The sequence below is a fragment of the Simochromis diagramma genome, unplaced genomic scaffold, assembly GCF_900408965.1.
Source record: "Simochromis diagramma unplaced genomic scaffold, fSimDia1.1 OVJJ01000565.1, whole genome shotgun sequence".
Taxonomy (NCBI): domain Eukaryota; kingdom Metazoa; phylum Chordata; class Actinopteri; order Cichliformes; family Cichlidae; genus Simochromis; species Simochromis diagramma.
The window spans coordinates 3,275,711-3,296,977 of record NW_024387304.1 but is presented as its reverse complement, the minus strand read 5'-3'; the positions used below and the strand labels follow the sequence as shown (position 1 = coordinate 3,296,977).

Here is a 21,267-nt window from a genome sequence, read left to right as displayed (position 1 = left end):
TAAATGCATTCAAAAATCAAAGATTTATTTCTGATATTTAAAATGCAATTTTCACTTTCACATTTTCAAATCCATTTCCTCACCGCATTTCTCTTTCCTGTTAGTTTGTGGATTAGATTATATGGATGGTGGATTATGTTAGTATAGCTTTGGATTAGCTCTTGGATTAGCTAACAGATTAAGTATGTCTTTTAGCATTTCCTTGATTCTTCTGGTCCTTGAAAAGGCAATGCAATTGCTGTGCAATATAAGGAGCTCTCTGATTTGTTAGAGACACATGCTAGCTGCTTGGATTTTTATACACCACTGTGCTGTAGCTTTGCACTCCTAAGAATTGGGTGTGCTTGTACAAGGGCATTTAGCCTCTGAATTTATACCCTGACTAGGGCTGCCACGATTAGTCAACTAGTCACGATTAGGTCAACTATCAAAATCGTCGTTTGAAGCTTTGTAAGATCCCAAAAGACGCAGGAATAAGTAGTAGGATTTAAGAGTGTAATAACGGACTGAAGCAGAAGATGGCAGCACTGCATGTGCAAGGATGCCAGCTGCTGTTAAACCCTGAAGAAGAAGAAGCAGGGTCTGGTATCGTAGCTGTGTCCAAATTCAGGAACCACATCCTGCTGTGCCCGCATTTTTAGGCCAATTACATTACAGCGACACGACGAAGCCTGTCCAAATTCGAAGACTCTGACAAATGTGGCTGACAAATGCGGCCTTCTTTTCCCCAGATTTGAAGGATGGGTTGCGTGTATACTTCGTGGCCCAACCTATCCCAGAATTCATAGCGCGGCCCAGCTCAGTTTCCAACAATGGTGGCAGGTAGTTAAGTGTGCCTATGCCAAAAGGCACACTTATTACTATTGCTCGGATTTATTATTCTTATTCTTATTATTAAGTGTGCCTATGCCAAAAGGCACACTTATTACTATTGCTCGGATTTATTATTCTTATTATTATTATTATTAAGTGTGCCTATGCCAAAAGGCACACTTATTACTATTGCTCGGATTTATTATTCTTATTATTATTATTATTATTATTATTATTTTCCTTTTTCAGCCTGAAATTTCCGCGCGTAACTCATCCCACAGTTTTGACACAAGCTTCATATATGTTATATCATTTTGTGCGGCTGGATCAGGAATGGTGTGCTATGACTTTTGGTGTTTATTACTTCTATAGTTTTTTAAATATGAATATTTTAATGCAAGTTTTTGCCCATTCAAATGAATGGGAACGAACGAAAGTGAAACTTTACTTACTTTGTGGTGTGTTTGCTCACTCACTTAATTTGTGGTGTGTTGGCTCACTCTAGTGGTATGTCCCCGTATTTGGATTACCATAATGACAACAATATGAACGGCGCGCACAGCGTCGGTGCTTTCAGGAACCATTGGAATTCTTAAGGTTGCACGAAGCATTGAATAGTTACGGTAACGGCAAGGGTGTATGCTTGGTGGAAAACTGCATATCCCACAATTCAAAGCACGCCTCTACCAGTCAAACAATGGCGGCTGCCACTTGGTTTAATATATTCCTCTTATTTGTGTTTCTAGGTCACAAAGTAAACTTTTAAGATATTTTCAGGTGAGAATGTAGGTGTGTAAACGTCAAATATCTGCTCGTTTTGTCAAAACATCCCATATTGGCAACAGATTTTTCACGATGTTGGCTAGCTAGCGCGGCTAGCTAGCCGGCTAGCGCAGCTTCACTCAAAAGCACCCAGGCTTGGCTTTCAGTGAGGCGTCTCTAACTCCTTTCATCCCCGATAGCTCCGCAAACAGTCTTTGTCTTAGCTGGACTTATTTTTCGTTTATATGGGCCGATGATGCTGGTCGATGAGGAAAAACTAACTGAGTTGTTTGGTGGTGGCTAACGCGGAGCTAGCTAGCCACCGGTATGTGTCTCTTTCCCCTCATATGTGGGGAAAGAAACATGTGAGGCGGCCGCCGATCGACCGGTTTTCAGGTGAGAATGTAGGTGTGTAAACGTCAAATATCTGCTCGTTTTGTCAAAACATCCCATATTAGCAACAGATTTCTCACGATGTTGCTGCTAGCCGGCTAGCTAGTTCGGCCGGCCGGCTAGCCGGCTAGCTAGCTCGGCTAGCTAGCGCCGCTTCGCTCAAAAGCACCCAGGCTTGGCTTTCAGTGAGGCGTCTCTAACTCCTTTCACCCCTGATCGCTCCGCAAACAGTTTTTGTCTTAGCTGGACTTATTTTTCGTTTATATGGGCCGATGATGCTGGTCGATGTGGAAAAAATAACTGAGTTGTTCATATACCGGTGGCTAGCTAGCTCCGCGTTAGCCACCGGTATATGTCTCTTCCCCTCGTATGCGGGGGAAAGAAACACCGATCGACCGGTGGTGGCTAACGCGGAGCTCAATCGTGGATAAGGGAAACCCAATGCAGGAGAAGCAGGCGGCTGGTGAACTGAATTTCAGGTAAGACGTTATTAACTGCACTCTATTTGGGTCAGATATAAACCGAGTTTAGGTGTAGTTTATTTTCGTTGTGCTGACAGTTACAATAACTGTACTGCGTGCTAGCTAGCACGACGGAGTTTCTATACAGCTGTGCGCGCTAAGTTACTGATGTTGAACTTTATGACAGCCTCCCCTATTTTCAGGCGAGAATGTAGGGGTGTAAACTTCAAATATCTGCTCGTTTTATCAAGAAGTCCCATATTTTATCAAGAAGTCCCATATCTCTCACGATGTTACTGCTAGCGCCGCATGGCAGCTAGCTGGCTAGGGCGGCTTGGCTGACACCTAGGCCGGGCTGACTGATACCCAGGCCGGCTCACGCTCTCGTTTCACCGCCACATGGCAGCTAGCCGGCTAGCTGGCTAGCGCGGCTTGGCTGCCACCCAGGTCGGGCTGGCTGACACCCAGGCTGGGCTGGCTGACACCCAGGCCCGCTCACGCTGTCGTGTCACCCCTAGTCTTTCGTGATGACTCTTGGTTGGCTGCTGGACTTATTTTTCATTTATATGGGCTGGTGATTCAGTATGAGTGTCCGGTGAACTGAATGTCAGGTAAGACGTTATGTATATGTAAGGTAGTGACTGGAATAAGTCACAAGGTGTCGCTGTTGAGCTGCATATATGTTGTAAATTTTAGCAATTTTGACCATTTGTCCTCTGCAGGACACCGTAGTTCAGATTTCTCGTTCGCGTGGGCGCCATCTTGGTTCAGTGTTTACTGTGATGTGCAAAGGTAAGCACTGTCAGTGGCGAACTGCATTGGTTTTGTTTAAAAATAAGTGTTCCACTGTGTAAAATAGCGGTTTGTCATTTAAGCCGAGCATATATTTTGTTTATTGAGAGGTTCATGTATTGTCTGATGAGAGTATGAGACAAAGATATACTTTTCTTTCTTACTCTCATATAAAATATTTAGCTTTTATTAAATAGTTATCTGAATCTTACAACCAAAGTTTGTATAATAATACACAAGATTGGCTGTAGACCATTGTTAATCATTCAGAACACTGTGTAACAATAACAAAAAACAAAAAGTGAATGAAAAGTGCATAAATATTTATTTTACGTGTTTGATGTGTGTGGCAGGGCGTGGTCTGCAGTGCCGCTGCAGGGGAGGTGGACCCACCTCAGCGGCATCTGCAATCACGCCTCTCAGGTGTAAAGTCTGTGCTCTCTCTGCTTTTTTTTTTTTTTTTTTTTTTTGTGTACGTGTCGGGCTATGAGATGAAAAGCTACAGCCGGCTGTGTGGGTACAGCAACTATGTGTGAAAAGTGGTCCATAACGTAATGCTTCAAAGTGTGTTCATGCAAACATTGTCGGGTCTGCTTATGAACCTCTGCGTACAGCGTCTACAAATCGGGGCTGTACGAAGTCACCTCATCTTTACACAAAACTGTAAGCTGTCATCTGTGAGGCGCGAGCGGTGTTTGGTTTTACCATAGTTCATGGTGGAGAATGGCTGCTCTGCTGAGTTTTGCTCTCTGTAGCCGTTTGAATGGCAAACTATACTGATTAGCGGCGGCATAGGCACACTTAAAATTTCTTCAGAAATTTTCGCTTTCTAGTTATTATTATTAAGTGTGCCTATGCCAAAAGGCACACTTATTACTATTGCTCGGATTTATTATTCTTATTATTATTATTATTATTATTATTTTCCTTTTTCAGCCTGAAATTTTCGCGCGTAACTCATCCCACAGTTTTGACACAAGCTTCATATATGTTATATCATTTTGTGCGGCTGGATCAGGAATGGTGTGCTATGACTTTTGGTGTTTATTACTTCTATAGTTTTTTAAATATGAATATTTTAATGCAAGTTTTTGCCCATTGGAATGAATGGGGAGGAAAATGAAACTTAAGGGAAACTTGATTTGTGGTGTGCTGGCTCACTCTAGTGGTATGTCGGGAGTATTTGGATTACCGTAATGACGACAATATCAACGGCGCGCACAGCGTCGGTGCTTTCAGGAACCATTGGAATTCTTAAGGTTGCGCGAAGCATTGAATAGTTACGGTAACGGCAAGGGTGTGTTGCTGCTAGCCGGCTAGCTAGCCGCCGGCTTGCTACCTAGCGCCGGCTAGCGACCCTTCGCTAAAAAAACCGTTTCAGTAAGCCGTCTCTCCTTCCACCCACGATCGCTCGCCGCCGATCGACCGGTGGTGGCTAACGATAACTCGTACTGCGTGCTAGCTAGCACGACGGAGTTTCTATACAGCTGTGCCCGTTGTTACTTGTAGTATCAGGTAAATATTAGACGGTAGGAACGTTTCTGCTGGCTTGTTGGTAGGAACGTTTCTGCTGGTTGTTGTTGTGGGGGGGATGAAAAATAATACAGGACACTCATTGGAGTAATGGCGCGTCTCGTGTGTCTGTCAGTTATGCCTCCAGTCAAATAACATCCATAACCTCAAATAACGGAACATGGTGTCAGAAGACAACTGGAAACGTTAGTTGGGCATAAGTGGAAAGTTTCGGTGTCGGTGCCAGGTTAAAGGTCGGCCAGAGAGGAGCTGCGCGAAAAGAGACGTCATGAGTCAGTTTCAAGTCACCCCGCAAGCGGACGAAAATCAAGTGAACGCCCTTATCTACACTATGGGCGAGCAGGCAGAGGAAATATTGGTATCCCTGCATCTGACTCCCGAAGAGGCGAGCGATTATGAGACCGTTAAAAGGAGATTGGATGCTCACTTCGTAGCCCGAAGAAACATCATATTTGAGCGAGCGAAGTTTAACCAGCGCCAACAAGAGACGGGTGAGTCAGTTGACAACTTCCATACTACACTCCATTGTCTGGCAGAACATTGTGGATACGGGACTTTGCATGATGAAATGGTGCGAGACAGATTTGTCGTGGGTCTGAAAGACAAACGATTGTCAGAACAGCTACAACGGTCAAGCGTCTACAAATCGGGGCTGTACGAAGTCACCTCATCTTTACACAAAACCGTAAGCTGTCATCTGTGAGGCGCGAGCGGTGTTTGGTTTTATCATAGTTCATGGTGGAGAATGGCTACTCTGCTGAGTTTTGCTCACTGTAGCTGTTTGAATGGCAAACTATACTGATTAGCGGCGGCATAGGCACACTTAAAATTTCTTCAGAAATTTTCGCTTTCTAGTTATTATTTTCCTTTTTCAGCCTGAAATTTCCGCGCGTAACTCATCCCACAGTTTTGACACAAGCTTCATATATGTTATATCATTTTGTGCGGCTGGATCAGGAATGGTGTGCTATGACTTTTGGTGTTTATTACTTCTATAGTTTTTTAAATATGAATATTTTAATGCAAGTTTTTTCCCATTGAAATGAATGGGACGGAAAGTGAAACTTAACTTGAAACGAAAGTGAAACTTAATTTGTGGAGTGTTGGCTCACTCACTTCATTTGTGGTGTTGGCTCACTCTAGTGGTATGCCAGCAGTAGTACGGCCTGTCTACCCTTATTTGGATTTTTTTTTTGGAGCCGTATGAATGGCAAACTACACTCATTGGCAGCGGCATAGGCACACTTAAAATTTCTTCAGAAATTTTCGCTTTCTAGTTCTTATTATTATTATTTTCCTTTTTCAGCCTGAAATTTCCGCGCGTAACTCATCCCACAGTTTTGACACAAGCTTCATATATGTTATACCATTTTGTGCGGCTGGATCAGGAATGGTGTGCTATGACTTTTGGTGTTTATTACTTCTATAGTTTTTTAAATATGAATATTTTAATGCAAGTTTTTTCCCATTGAAATGAATGGGACGGAAAGTGAAACTTAACTTGAAACGAAAGTGAAACTTAATTTGTGGAGTGTTGGCTCACTCACTTCATTTGTGGTGTTGGCTCACTCTAGTGGTATGCCAGCAGTAGTACGGCCTGTCTACCCTTATTTGGATTTTTTTTTTGGAGCCGTATGAATGGCAAACTACACTCATTGGCAGCGGCATAGGCACACTTAAAATTTCTTCAGAAATTTTCGCTTTCTAGTTAGTTTTAATATTACTCTTATTATTCTTTCTGGGTCACAAAATAAACATTTAACATATTTTCAGGCGAGAATGTAGCTGTGTAAACTTCAAATATCTGCTCAGTTTATCAGGACACCACATATTTTCAAAAGTGCGCCGACGTTTTCGGAGACGTCTGTTACCCACCAGCTCGATAGCTAGCCGGGGTTCAAGGCTCACTAGAGCCGCTGAGAACACCGGACTCCCGGCAAATCGTTTTCAAACCCACCGCCATCTTTCGCTACTCAGGTTAAACATGATATAGTCACTTAGATAACTTACAAATTTTATTGTTTGGCTTTTTTTTAGTATTTTATTTGTTCCTGAGTAAATCGGTTTGGCTGAGATTAAAGTTATAGTTTTTACACAGCTGAATAAACGTCAAGCAGACAGCTGATTATCAGAAGTGTGAGATGCTGGAGAATATACTCCGGTGTCCTGTTATATTTTAGATAGCAAGGAGCAGACGGCTGAGTTTATTAAACTTCACCAAAACAATCTGCAAACTTCATTAAAATTTAATAAACTAACTATCATCTTGTCTTTATTTTTAGTTAGCACATACCTTAAACACTTAAAGCTGTAAGCTAATGACTTCTACAATAGAAAATGGCCTTTTGCCATTACTTAGGCCACAAAATATTTTTTTCATTGTAAATAGCTGTCTTATTTACTTGGTGAGACTGTAGAACTTAAAGAAATAAACATGTTTTTTATTTTTAGTAATTGCTCATATTTACTGTTAAGATATACTGTTTTATCAAACGGTCTGAGCTTGTTATATATATAAAAAAAATTCACCATAATTTTCACAATAATTCTAACAATGTTTTGACATTTTGTTAAAATTAAAAGCACGGTATGTTTTGAGTAATTAACATACAGTTGTAAATTGTAAATTCAAATGAAAAAAGCAGGAAAGATTGTCATTCATACAGAATTATAATGTAAATTGTAGGTTGAGCCACCTATGTGCCATATTACTGTAAATTAATATATTTTCAACGTATTAGCAGTGTAAAAATAAAAGCAAATCACCATTTGTCAATATACAGAAATTTAATATAGATATTACAATCATTTACTCCTTTTGATTTGATGGTAATTTACCGTTGCCATTTTACAGTTATTTCGGGTAATTTTTACATACATTTCTTACAGTGAAGAGATCAATCTTGTCAACCACAAAACAGGTCAGTGCTAAAGTATACCCTGCTTAATCTTCTAGGTACATATAGTGACCATAACATGAGTAGGGATGGGTATCGTTTAGGTTTTATCCGATACCAGTACCTAACCGGTACTTTTGAAACGGTGCCGGTGCTTAAATGGTGCTCGAACCGGTGCTTAAAGAATGGAGAACACAAAATTGGTCCAAAAACCTGTCATGTTCAGCTGTTTTTTTGTAAAAAGATAACAATGTTAGCCTTTTCTGCAGCTATGGGGCATATATGGTATCATTCTTGGCTGGAAGCAGTGCTTAATCAATGGAAAAAACACAAACTTTGTCCAAAAACCTCTCATGTTTAGCTGTTTTCCACTTTTTCTTTGGTCATTTCAGCCTTTTTGGCCAGGGTGAAGGGAGCATCTGCCATCAAACAACAAGACAGCTGCATGTAACTACGACGGTGTTTACTAGTTCACCTTACATGCATTAATGTAATAACGTGGTTAGCCTACTCAACGTAAATTACACACGAACAACATTAAGCTACTCCCGCAGAGAAGAACGGCTGCTGCTGCCATCATCATCTGTCATCATTTCTGCTACACTGGCAGGGCTAGGGGCCAGGAGTCTCCTCTTCGGGTTTTTGGGGGATGTTGCTAACTCCGGGTCCGATAACAGGCAAACCACCCGCAGTAGATGTGCACGGTGTGAGGTCTCGCAGCAAGCTATCAAATACGCCGCATTTCTCGGCTTTTAACAAAATGCTATACGTCGCCAGGTGTTTCATCAGATTCGAGGTGTTACCTCCTTTGCACAGTATCACAGTATCACCTTAAAGCACTTGTTGCAGGCTGCTGAGTTTGCAACTTTTGCTGTGAAATACAGCCAGACTTTGACCGCTTCACCTTCGGCATTTTCAATCTGTAGCTCTGCTCTAAAAGAACGTACATACCTGGGCCCGCCTACTATCCTTGGAAAGGTAAAATGATTGGCTAGAATCCAAAGTGTATGACATCTCAGGAAAAAAAAAAAGCACTGAAATAAAGCACCGAAATAAAGCACCGAAATGTGCGCTGCTTTTCGGTCTGGTTACTACCGTTTATGTCAGAACCGGTGCCATAATGGCACCGGATACCGGTACCCATCCCTAAACATGAGGTGTAAGAATTTTAGGTCACATACACAGATAGACATGTTTTACATAGCTTAAACAACTTTGGGTCAAATTGACCACAGAGGAACACCGTATACAAAATCTGTAAAGCTCATTGAATCTTTTATTTATGCTTTAAATGTTTTACACTTCTGTAACAGTGTCTCTCAAGGAAGATTATGGCATTTATGGGAGTCAATCTTTTAACTACCTGCGACCAGAGGTAGTCAAATGTGTTGTAAAGATAATGAGTGAAATGTAGTTATTAATAAAATATATGTGATGAAAACCAAAGCTGAAACTGATCCTTTGTATGCTTTTTAGGTTCTGTGCCCGATACTGTGATGTATACCGTAAATGACGTGGAAAACACACACATTTACACACATTCACACTATCTCCTTCGAAATCTGAGCTTAGATTGTTAAATATAAACAATGAATGTATTCAAAGCAGAAATTGCACACCAACCATCAAAAGTTTGGTTAAATAACATGAGTACTGTAAAAAAAAATTCTTAACCCGAAAGCTGGGGATGGCTTTATCTTGACAAGGAGGCAAACCTCAGCGCTTGCTGCTGAGGTTTGCCATTTATGCTGCACCTTATTTCTGCACAATAAAGTGCTTTAAACTAAACCCTAAATTAAACCCATAGAGCATTTTTTAAAAGGGATTTTTGTTCAAAGGTGATTCCTAGCTTCCTAGACTGGAACGCTCTTCAGCGTGTGAATCAAACGGCACAATTCATCTGTGGAGTACCCTTCCCACCACTACGGGACATTTACAACACTTGGACCAGGAAATGGGCACACAACATCATTAAGGACCGAACCGACCCACAGCACACACTGATCACGCTCCTGCCATCTGGCAGATGCTACAGGAGAGTGAAAGTAAGGACAGCCAGACTTAAAAAAAGTTTCTAACCACAGGCCATCAGGCTACTGAATCACTGAAATATTGTCGAACTGTAATTATTAAAAATTATTAAATTATTAAATTTGCAATTTGTACATACTCTGTTTAAATTACCGCTGTGACAGTATTGCAACTACTTGCACTTTAAATTCTGACTACACCCACACATAAGATACATAAACTACAAGTGCTATAAATCACTTGTTTTACTGCATTTATTATTTTCAATGCTATTTTCTAGGCAAGGCAAGGCAAGGCAAGTTTATTTGTATAGCACAATTCAACAACAAGGTGATTCAAAGTGCTTTACAGAGACATTAGAAACAAAAACAAATAAAAAGCATGATTTAAAATTGATTAAAACAAGCAAACAAACAAACTAATTAACAAACTAACAAACAAACAAACAAAACAGTATATAAAATCAAAACAGATAAAATCAGAACAGTAGATAAAATCAGTAGTTAAATGTAAGTTTTGAAATTTAAGCTTAAAAGTGTGGATTTGGTGCTTTATTCAAATGCAGCTGAGAACAGGTGAGTCTTCAACCTGGATTTAAATAAACTGAGTGTTTCAGCTGATCTGAGGCTTTCTGGGAGTTTGTTCCAGATATAAGGAGCATAAAAGCTGAATGCAGCTGAATTCTATGCTTAGGATTAAGTTTACTCTTTATTTTAGTTAGTTGTTTCTTACTGCAAAGTAAGAATTTCATTGCTCTGTGTAACCACTTGTGTTTTGCAGGGTATATGACAATAAACTTATTGAAACTTGAATCTGTAAAACACAATGCAAAAATGGAAAAAAAACATTAAGTTATGTGAATAACCTGACTCTTCTTAAATATAATTCAATAAACAAGTAGAACTACAAATGTGAGCAAGTTACAGACTTTCTTTTCAATAAATGTACATGACTCTTTTGGAATGATTTGCATTGTGGGCTAAAGAAGGAAGCGAGTAGGAAGTAAACCAGAGGACACAGAGTCGAAAATCACTGAGACAATCTCTGCTGCATAAAGTTCAGGTAGCAGGTTTTCCTGTTTCGGAGTCCAATGCCAAAAAGCTGACTCAAAGTGCTGTTGAAGCCGTAACATCTTCTACAATGAAACAAATGTGGGCGCGTCCTCATCTCCCAGAGAAGTTGTTGTCAACAAACAAACCTACATGCACAAAGATCTACTGAAAATGTAAACATCAGCTAAAATATCTGCAGGGACTTAATAACCTAAATTTTTGATCTCTGTGAAAATAAAGACGTTTTTGTTTCGTGTTCATGAGTGAGGGGAGACGGGAGTGTGCTACTGACAGATGGATTTCTGCAGTGACCTACATACTGTACTAGTCTGTTTTGGTAAAGAGAGCTGAGTATGAAGGTGAAGCTGTCAGTTGGTTGATATACATCGATACCTTCACTTATGGTCATAAGCTCTTTGTAGTGACTTAAAAAATGCAATTGCTGATACAAAAAGTGGAAATTGGGAATGAATTTTCTCCAGAGAATGGCTGATATAGCGTAACGAGTCATCAAAGAGGTGGTTTGGGCATCTGACTAGGATGCCTCCTGGGCATGGTGTTCTGAATAGAGTGTGCCCTGAGGTAGACCCAGGACACACTGAATAGAGTACATCTCAGAGGAAAGCCTGGAAATGCCTCAGTTGTCCCCCAGGTGAGCTGGAAGAAGTGGCTAGGAAGAGGGAGGTCTGGACTTCCTCTCCTTAGGCTGTTGCCCCTGCAATCCAGCCCCAGATAAACAAAAGAATATGGATGGATTAAAACTTTCACTTATGCTAGTTCTAGAAATAATATTTAGGGCCCAAAAAAGTAACTGCAAATGCTCCACCAGTGAAACCAAGTTGAACTCTCACGAAGACTGATTGTTTGTATCTAGCTGGGCGAGTGCTACGGAGGTCTCAGAAGCAGCAGTTGGGATGGGTGATGAGCTCCCCATCATAGCATACAGGGTCTTTATATGCACAGAGCATTCTGAGAAAAGTAATAAACTGAATCAATTTTGGGTTTTTTTACATATATTTTATTAATAATAAAATTTTACTTTCTGTATCTTTATCACACACTTGACTAGGTACAGTACTTGGTTAAATGCTACTCATTGCAACATACCAGACATTTAATGCCAAGATTCAACCTGCAGTGTTAGAGAAGCTGGGATTAGCTTAACTTGGTCCTTGATAATCATCTATAACCAGTTGGGGATGAACATGAATGAATAATTACTAGTTAATAAAATTACTCATTTTAATTTAATTAAAATTACATGTAATTACTAATTAATAAAAATCATTTAAAAGCTGTAGGTTGCAGCTATTGCTCTAACACTGTGTAAAACAAGGCTCAGTGCTGGCTCTTACAGTTTGAGCTGCTTTAAACTTTATTTACAAAGAGCACATTAGCATACAAAAAACAATAGCTAGCTAGTACTGCTGTGACCTAATACTTTCATAAGCGAAGATGATCTTCAAAGAGCGTGGCTACACGCAGTGATGCTAGTGTTAGCCATTGTGGTGGCAAACTTCTTTATTCTATGTATTGATCACTTTATCGATAGTAATATCACTTTGTCACTTAGTTATATGCAAATATGCATGTCACAAATGGACCTTATTGCACATACACACACAGTGGGGCACTGTAAGTTCATGGGAGATGTTAAACAGATAGACTCCTTGTCCATATCTCAGAGGAGAAGGAGGGACGATCTAGGATGTAAATTCTTAGGCAACAGCTAAGTGAAAAACAAATTTGTAACTTTCTCTCCCAGTGGAAGGTCCAAGAAGGTTTATTCTATTCCATTCTATTCTATTCTATTCTATTAGGCCAGTAATTGACTGTCAACTTTTCCAAGGTGTAGTCTGTCACCCTGTAAATGCTGGGATGGGCTCCAGGTCCTTGTGACCCTGAATTGGATGGATGGATTGATGGACTGATTGTGTTTTTGTACTGGCACTGTACTTTGTTAGTACTGAAATAAAGACTTACAGTACCTTGCCTAGCCAGTGTGAGAAGCCGTCTGCGCTCTCCTCGGCTGCAGTGTGTTGGGAAGCAGAAATCTTCAATACCTCGAACAACACTAACCTCACAGCGTACAGCGTATGATCTGTCCAAGTCATCACCACCCTACACACACACACACACACACACACACACACACACACACACACACACACACACACAATTTATTAGCCAGATCAATTGGGATGGGAATTGATAATAAAATCAATTAAAAAAAATCAGTCAATAAAATGAATGTTCCATATGAACATTACTTTAATTTTATTGATCATAAACTGCTCCAATATTTTCATCCTCCAACACGAACTGAAATCAGCTGATTGTAGGGCACACAGCCTTCAATTCATGCTGCGATTATTTTCAGGTTTATTATTCACAGTGTTTTGAGTAGCTACCTTCAAGTTGTCATAGTTCAAGTCACTCTCTGGTGTCTGGCTGGTGATCTTCTGTTCATGATATGCTTCAATAACTCGGTCAAAGAAATCACAGAACAGGATGTAGGACTCGGCATCGCCGGCAACACACCCGACAGCTACAGGACCTAAATAATCTCCTTCATTAAAAAAAGGAACAAAAGTGACAGAAGGACCAAGTGAATAATCTAAACATTTACCTAAAAATTTCTCCACAGATGCTTATGGAATTACCACTTTGGACTTCATTCGTTTAAGGTTTCTTTCAATAAATGTCCAGAGTAATTAGTAAAACAGTAAGTAAAGTAAAACAGATTAAAGTGTTTAAACTTAAAGTATGTAAACTTTATGCATCCATCAGAGCATGAATGTGTGTGAATATTAGATAGCACTTAAATAGGGTAAGCAAAAAGTGCTTGTGTGAATGGTGTGAATGAGGCAATTTGTGTAAAGCACTTTGAGGGCTCAGTTTGAGTAGAAAAGCACTGTATAAGAACCAGTCCATTTACCATCAAATAGAAGACTGAGAGTCCAAAGCTGAAAATGCTGTTTACAAACCCAGGATCATGACAGGTAGAGATACAGCATTGCAACTGTTTGCAGGATCTTATCTCAGTATCTCTTTGCATTGAAATTGCCTCCAATGTGGCACTCCTTTTTTTTCCCAGTGCAGGGTGGCTGTAGCTCAGGTGGTAGAGCAGGTCACCTACTAATCGGAAGGTTGGTAGTTTGGTCCTAGTCTCCTCCAGTCTTGGATTTTCGCATGCCAAATATCCTTGGGCAAGATACTAACCCCAGGTTGCTCTGCGATGCATCCATAGGTTAATGAATGTTATCACTAACAACTTAGGAAAGTGCTTGTGTGATTGGGTGAATGAACAAGTTGTGTAAAGCGCTTTGAGTGCTCAGAGAGCAGAAAAGTGCTATATAAGAACCAGAAACATCACACTTTTACTCAGTTGGAGCAGCAGTTAATAGTAATAATGTTGTGCTTCTTCTCACACTTTGATCCATGATCCAGTTGCTGTAGGCAAAAATCTGGACTTGTTGCTGAATGTAACATTCCTCCACATGTTCAGATTCCACTGAACATGTTATAGAGACCAGTGCAAACAGGCCTGACTGTGAAGGGCAGTCATTACAGGCCTCCTGGCAGCCCAGGAGACTGAAGACTGGTGGTGTGCACTTTGCTCTGAATTGCCTGGGTAATGCAAACATTCATTTCTGGATTGCAAATTTGTAAAAGATTGCCTAAGTGCTGACAGGGTGAGGAAATGATCTTCTTGTGGTGATGTCTTCTTTGTGGCCTATCTCACATTCCATATTATATGGGACTTAGATGCCACTCTGAATATGATACTAGGACTCATCCAAATGATACTGCACCTTTGTTTTATCGAACACCAGATTAAAGTTGTCCTGTGGCATGGGCCCTGTCCAGATCAGTCAAACGTGGCATGCTTGGAGCAGACATCAACTAACTGCTATAGCAGGTACTGCTTAATCCTAATTGTCAGCACCTGGGGTACCAGAAGCTCAAAACAGATTTAATAGAATAATTATTTTATACGTTTTTATAATAATTGTATAAATTTAAAACAATTCATTTATTGAAATAAACTTTGCAAGTTTGGCATTGGCAGAGAAGTTTTGGCAAGTTTTCCATGAGGACAACCCACTCAACTCTACTCTCAACCCACAAATGCACATATTCCTTACAAATATGGCATCATTTAAGGGGAAATAAGCTTTCCAGTAATAAAAGATTTATTTCCAGAAACCATAATTAGAACAAAGAAATAACTGACCAAACAAATTTCCTTAGTTTTTGTGCTAACTTTATATTATATTATATGTTAGACCAACGATGAAACAACGATAATTATGATTTTTTTTTCATGCATATCTCAAATTCTTTTATATATGTAAATACTATCAAATTAGTTACCAATTGTTCACTAATTTTCATGTTGCTGTAATTCTGTGTTTTGGCCTCTCTGTAAAGATTTGCAGACTCAGATCATATGTTTGTGGTATGGACCCAAAAGCGGACACTCAGATACAAAACTGAAATTTAACAAAAAGCGAGCCGTTTCTTGTGCACGGAAATACAAAAACAAAAGGCTAGAGGAGACTAAGACATACTAACTAAACTCGGCAAAACTAGACACTAAGAACTATGACTTGCTTGAAGCAAGAAAAATAAGAAACATGAAAAACCTGAAACCTGGAACATGGGACATGGAGGGAAGACAATGGGAGACAAGGACAAAACAAAAAGACATGACTAAGACACAAAGAGAGAGAGTGAGACACACAGGGAGAATAAACAGAGACAAGAGTGAGGAGCCAGATAAACACAAAAGACACGACAGACACACAGGAGACACAGGGGATGAGACAAAGACTCAAAAGGAACCTGACCAACAAGAAACCATGAACCATTCAAGCAAATAAACTCAAACACATAAAAAGAACCAAATGCAACAGTAAACTGTATAAAACTTGAACTTAAATCAACATTATAATGCAAAGAAAAATCTCACACATACAAAATAACTAAAAAAAACAAACAAACAAAAAAAAATACATCACCTGGTTCCTCCAGGCCGGGACGAATGACGTCATCAAAGATTACTCCACTCTGGGTGCAGCGGTTAAACTGTCGGCGGTACAGATCCAGTGTGAGGATTCGACCCATCCAGGTAAAGTTCCTGCACAAGTCAGGAAACTCCTCCTGAGGGAAACCTCTCTTCAGGTGAAATCGGGCCATGGGGTCAGGGGGAATTAAATTCTTAAGAGAAAGGACAAACACAGAAGAGAGAGTAAAGTGACCAACTATTATATTAATAACCCAGAGGTCACTGCTGTTCACAGAACAATACATCACATTTTACATCCAGGTCTCCTAATATATGAATTAAAAAATGAGATGTTTATTAACTCTTATAACAAAATCCACAAACATTTTCTGGCTACATCATTTTGTATATGCTGTATTTTTATAATATATTTATTGTATATTTTTTGTATTACATTTGATACATTGGGCGTTTTTGGCAACTTTTTGTTAACAATGTCAATTTTAGAAAAAAAAAAGAATTTTACCCATAACATTTTGAAATTATGGCATGTATTGATCATGTCGATGAGATAGAGGTCTCAGAAACTCATGTATCAAATATGTGTTTAAGTGCATTATAGGGTTGACAGAATAACACAGCCACAATGCTGAATGACAAATGTAATGTTGTCATCTTTCTGTTACTTTTTTTTTAATGAAAATTTTCATCCTTTTTTCTTTAGCTACCAAAAGTTATGAAAAAATAAACAAATAAACCTTTTGCTATGATCTTACACTGCATTCATGTTATGAGAGTAGATTTTGACAGCATTTAAAATCAGTCAGGAAAACTGCTAAGAACTGTCCCACTTTGTAAAAACAGTGAGGCTGCTGAGTGTCTGTTGTTAGTTCACGTCTGCAAAATGATCAGTGATCAAGAATATCTAATCCATAATTACCTTCTGATATACTCTGTTGCTATGTTTGACTTCAGCTGTGTATGACACAATTTCTTTTTATTGAATTACACTGTATCACACTGCTTATTCTTATTCTTACATTGCTATAATTACCTCTAAAATTGGCCGGTATTTCACCTCCTTAGGAAATGTAACTGGAGCTGAGCAGAAGTCAAAAAGGTAAGAGATCAAAATTTTAATCAAACAGATTAACAGTACTGAAGACAGAAACACAGTCAGTCTTAAAAATCTTCATATAAGTATGAAAATATTGGTCCAGAGACAAGATCAGAAAGGACTTCAGTTAACCAATAATCTAGTGGTGAAAACTTGATGATTTTCTACTTAAAATGCTAGCGTTCTTTACTACTAAATCAATGCACTCTACATACTGATTAATGTTTGTATCAGGCTTGTAACTATACTTGATAGTAAACATATTAGCTTTTGATGTTATTCTGACTTTAACCTGTTAATACCACTGGTTACATTATCAGTTAGATCATCTTCTCAGTTTAAGTAACATAAAAGATGTTAGTCATGCAGTGTATGGCAAAAATCTTTATTACAGTGAATGGGAAAAAAAGAACCATGCAGTGAAAATGATGGGACACTCACGTTTGACCCTCCACATATTGTCGTCTTGATGGAAAAACAGATGGCTGTCTGTACAACACCAACAAAATATCTAAGAATAGTTGTGTTTGTGGTGAGCATCTCATCCTGCAGCCTGCAGGAGTCCAGTTACAGTCCGCACAATGTCACCCTTTTTATAACCACACACAACACACCACTGCTGCTATGTTTGAGCTGCTCTGAATGTGTGTTTGGGAGGTCATGCTCTAATCCCTCAGTTCAGAATGTATGACGTCATGGTTTTTTTTTGTTTTTTTAACTTCTATTCTATTCTTACAGTGCATATGGCTTTGAACAGTCTTGTTCATATGGCTTGATTCTTTTTTTTTTTTTAAATTTACTTAAAAAAATGTGCTCAATAGCAGCTTTCTGTGAAATCAAGTCTTGACAGTGATGATCTAGTGGTGCTATGTAATGTCTTTTCTGAAATTAAAAACACAGTTTCCTAACTAGTTAAAGTGCATCAGATTTAAATCTTTCTCTCCCCTGTCTTACCTGCAACACATTTCACGACCCTGGTGGGACTTCACTTCCGCCTGATAAAAATTAACATTGAACACCAGGTGTCAAACACTAGGTGTACCAATATAGAGGGTAGGTAAAGTCACAGAGGGAGAAAGACACTAGTAGCCTGACAGTTTTATTTTGCAAAGGTTAAATTAAAGTAAAGGATGTGTAATACATAGTTCTTCAACTCCACCACTTACAGTACATACACAAAGTATTCACTTGTTCCACATTTTGCAATATTAAAACCGTAATCCATCTGGATTGCAAACATTTTTGACCTCAAAATTCTACACACTGCTCCTACGAACAACAAAATTAAAAAAAGGTTTGCAGGAAGTTCTCATGAAAAAACAAAAATGTGACATGAATGAAGGACCAGAAAAGTCAAATGTATAAAAATAAAGGATTTTGTATTTTAATAACGAATTAAGTAATAAAATATGAGTTAGTAAAGTATTTTACTCATTTCAGAATCAGTATCAGAATACTTTATTAATCCTTAAGTAAATTATGTGGGCTACAGTTGCTTCAAGACAGTAACAGTAACAGACCAAACTATTTAAATAATACAATATGTTACCGAGTTTACAGATTTAAGAAATAGTGCTAATATATACAAATCACTCAATTATACATATCAAGAATATTACAGAGGTAAGAATATTACAGGGGTGGAATATATATGATTGGCATTACACTCTAACCTGTGAACTTTGTCAATTGCTATTTTACTGTAGAGTGTGTGCAAAAAGGGTGTAACTATTGCAGTGCTTAGAGTGTGTTAGATGGAGGAGTTGTACAGGGAGATGGCCACAGGCAGGAATGATTTCCTGTGTCGTTCAGTAAATCATTCCTGCGCGTGGCCATCTCCTTGTACAACTCCTCCATCTAATACAATTTATTTTCTCACTTTTTAAAATAATTTAATTAGGATTAATCATTATTCCACTACTACTACTACTACTACTGCATCAGAGATGCATCAACTTGGAGTTAATATCTTGACCCAGGATATTTGATACTTTTAAATCCTAAAGGGATTCAGCTAGGCTGAGTCTTGCAGCCATGTCTTCTTAAATTGGCCATATGATCTGGACACACCTATGTGTCTACCGACACTGGAAGGTTAACTGACAAAGGCATGACACAAAGTAATGCAGTCGGTTAGTCAGTGGCTCATTAGGTTAGTTTCTGCAACTTCACCTACATAATTTCCATAGGGAATAATAAAGTATTCTGATTCTGATTATGAAAAACAATTAACAAAAAAGCTAACTACTTTCTACATGGGGTAAGTAAATAAGGTAATGCAATGTGATATAATTAGAAAGTAACAAATAATGTGGATGGCACTGAAACTGGACTGGTAATCTGGAATGTTGGGCACTTGGTGCCCGACACTGTCTTGGCCAATTAAAGGGGGTAAAAAGGCAATACACAATGCCTGAGCTCTTCCTCATCACGGGGGTCTTGAACAACACTGGCCTGATAATGGGATTGTTTTTCAGTGCTGTCATATAGCGATAATCACTTTCTCTTGCTGAAAACACGTTCTTGTTTTTTGCTAACAACTGACTTTTTTGGTAATGGAGGTCCTGTGCGTTTGCTTGAACAGGAACTGTTTAGTCTCACCCCATTTCAACATTTTCTATGGTTTCTTCGAGGCTGAAGAAGTCCCTTGGATGAGTGACGAAACGTTTCTCCCACTGAAAACGCTACGTCCAGATGAACAGAATCAACCTTTTGAGATTTACTTACAGTGGCTTGCAAAAGTATTCGGCCCCCTTGAACTTTTCCACATTTTGTCACATTACAGCCACAAACATGAATCAATTTTATCGGAATTCCACGTGAAAGACCAACACAAAGTGGTGCACACGTGAGAAGTGGAATGAAAATCATACATGATTCCAAACATTTTTTACAAATAAATAACTGAAAAGTGGGGTGTGCGTAATTATTCAGCCCCCTGAGTTGATACTTTGTAGAACCACCTTTTGCTGCAATTACAGCTGCCAGTCTTTTAGGGTTTGTCTCTACCAGCTTTGCACATCTAGAGACTGAGATCTTTGCCCATTCTTCTTTGAAAAACAGCTCCAGCTCAGTCAGATTAGATGGACGGTGTTTGTGAACAGCAGTTTTCAGATCTTGCCACAGATTCTCGATTGGATTTAGATCTGGACTTTGACTGGGCCGTTCTAACACATGGATATGTTTTGTTTTAAACCTTTCCATTGTTGCCCTGGCTTTATGTTCAGGGTCGTTGTCCTGCTGGAAGGTGAACCTCCGCCCCAGTCTCAAGTCTTTTGCAGACTCCAAGAGGTTTTCTTCCAAGATTGCCCTGTATTTGGCTCCATGCATCTTCCCATCAACTCTGACCAGCTTCCCTGTCCCTGCTGAAGAGAAGCACCCCCAGAGCATGATGCTGCCACCACCATATCTGACAGTGGGGATGGTGTGTTCAGAGTGATGTGCAGTGTTAGTTTTCCGCCACACATAGTGTTTTGCATTTTGGCCAAAAAGTTCCATGTTGGTCTCATCTGACCAGAGCAGCTTCTTCCACATGTTTGCTGTGTCCCCCACATGGCTTGTGGCAAACTGCAAACGGGACTTCTTATGGTTTTCTGTTAACAATGGCTTTCTTCTTGCCACTCTTCCATAAAGGCCAACTTTGAGCAGTGCACGACTAATAGTTGTCCTATAGACAGATTCCCCCACCTGAGCTGTAGATCTCTGCAGCTCGTCCAGAGTCACCATGGGCCTCTTGGCTGCATTTCTGATCAGCCCTCTCCTTGTTCGGCCTGTGAGTTTAGGTGGACGGCCTTGTCTTGGTAGGTTTACAGTTGTGCCATACTCCTTCCATTTCTGAATGATGGCTTGAACAGTGCTTGGGAAATCTTTTTGTAGCCAAAGCCTGCTTTAAATTTCTCAATAACTTTATCCCTGACCTGTCTGGTGTGTTCTTTGGACTTCATGGTGTTGTTGCTCCCAATATTCTCTTAAACAACCTCTGAGGCCGTCACAGAGCAGCTGTACTTGTACTGACATTAGATTACACACAGGTGCACTCTATTTAGTCATTGGCACTCATCAGGCAATGTCTATGGGCAACTGTCTGCACTCAGAACAAAGGGGGCTGAATAATTACGCACACCCCACTTTGCAGTTATTTATTTGTAAAAAATGTTTGGAATCATGTGATTTGCGTTCCACTTCTCACGTGTGCACCACTTTGTGTTGGTCTTTCACGTGGAATTCCAATAAAATTGATTCATGTTTGTGGCTGTAATGTGACAAAATGTGGAAAAGTTTAAGGGGCCGAATACTTTTGCAAGCCATTGTACCTGGATTATTGCATTAAGATTGTCCATTTCTTAATTTAGTCTAAAGTTGAGGTCTCCCTCAAGAACAAGAGAGCAACCTAGATATTCAGAGT

At 39.5% G+C, this 21,267-nt stretch overlaps 1 protein-coding gene across 1 annotated transcript in view; it reads right to left on the bottom strand.

Annotated features, from left to right (window-relative positions):
* The window catches only part of zgc:172076, a 34,076-nt gene extending 14,478 nt beyond the window's left edge, over positions 1-19,598 (bottom strand). Inside the window, exons 1-5 of the mRNA XM_040004225.1 lie at positions 17,304-19,598; positions 16,800-16,846; positions 15,759-15,957; positions 13,146-13,303; positions 12,723-12,855 (exon numbers count right to left, since the gene is read on the bottom strand). Of these exons, the coding sequence (XP_039860159.1) occupies positions 12,723-12,855; positions 13,146-13,303; positions 15,759-15,957; positions 16,800-16,846; positions 17,304-17,319 (553 nt within the window). The 5' untranslated portion in view covers positions 17,320-19,598. The remainder of the gene's footprint in view (positions 1-12,722; positions 12,856-13,145; positions 13,304-15,758; positions 15,958-16,799; positions 16,847-17,303) is intronic.
* Between the last annotated feature and the right edge of the window lie 1,669 nt (positions 19,599-21,267).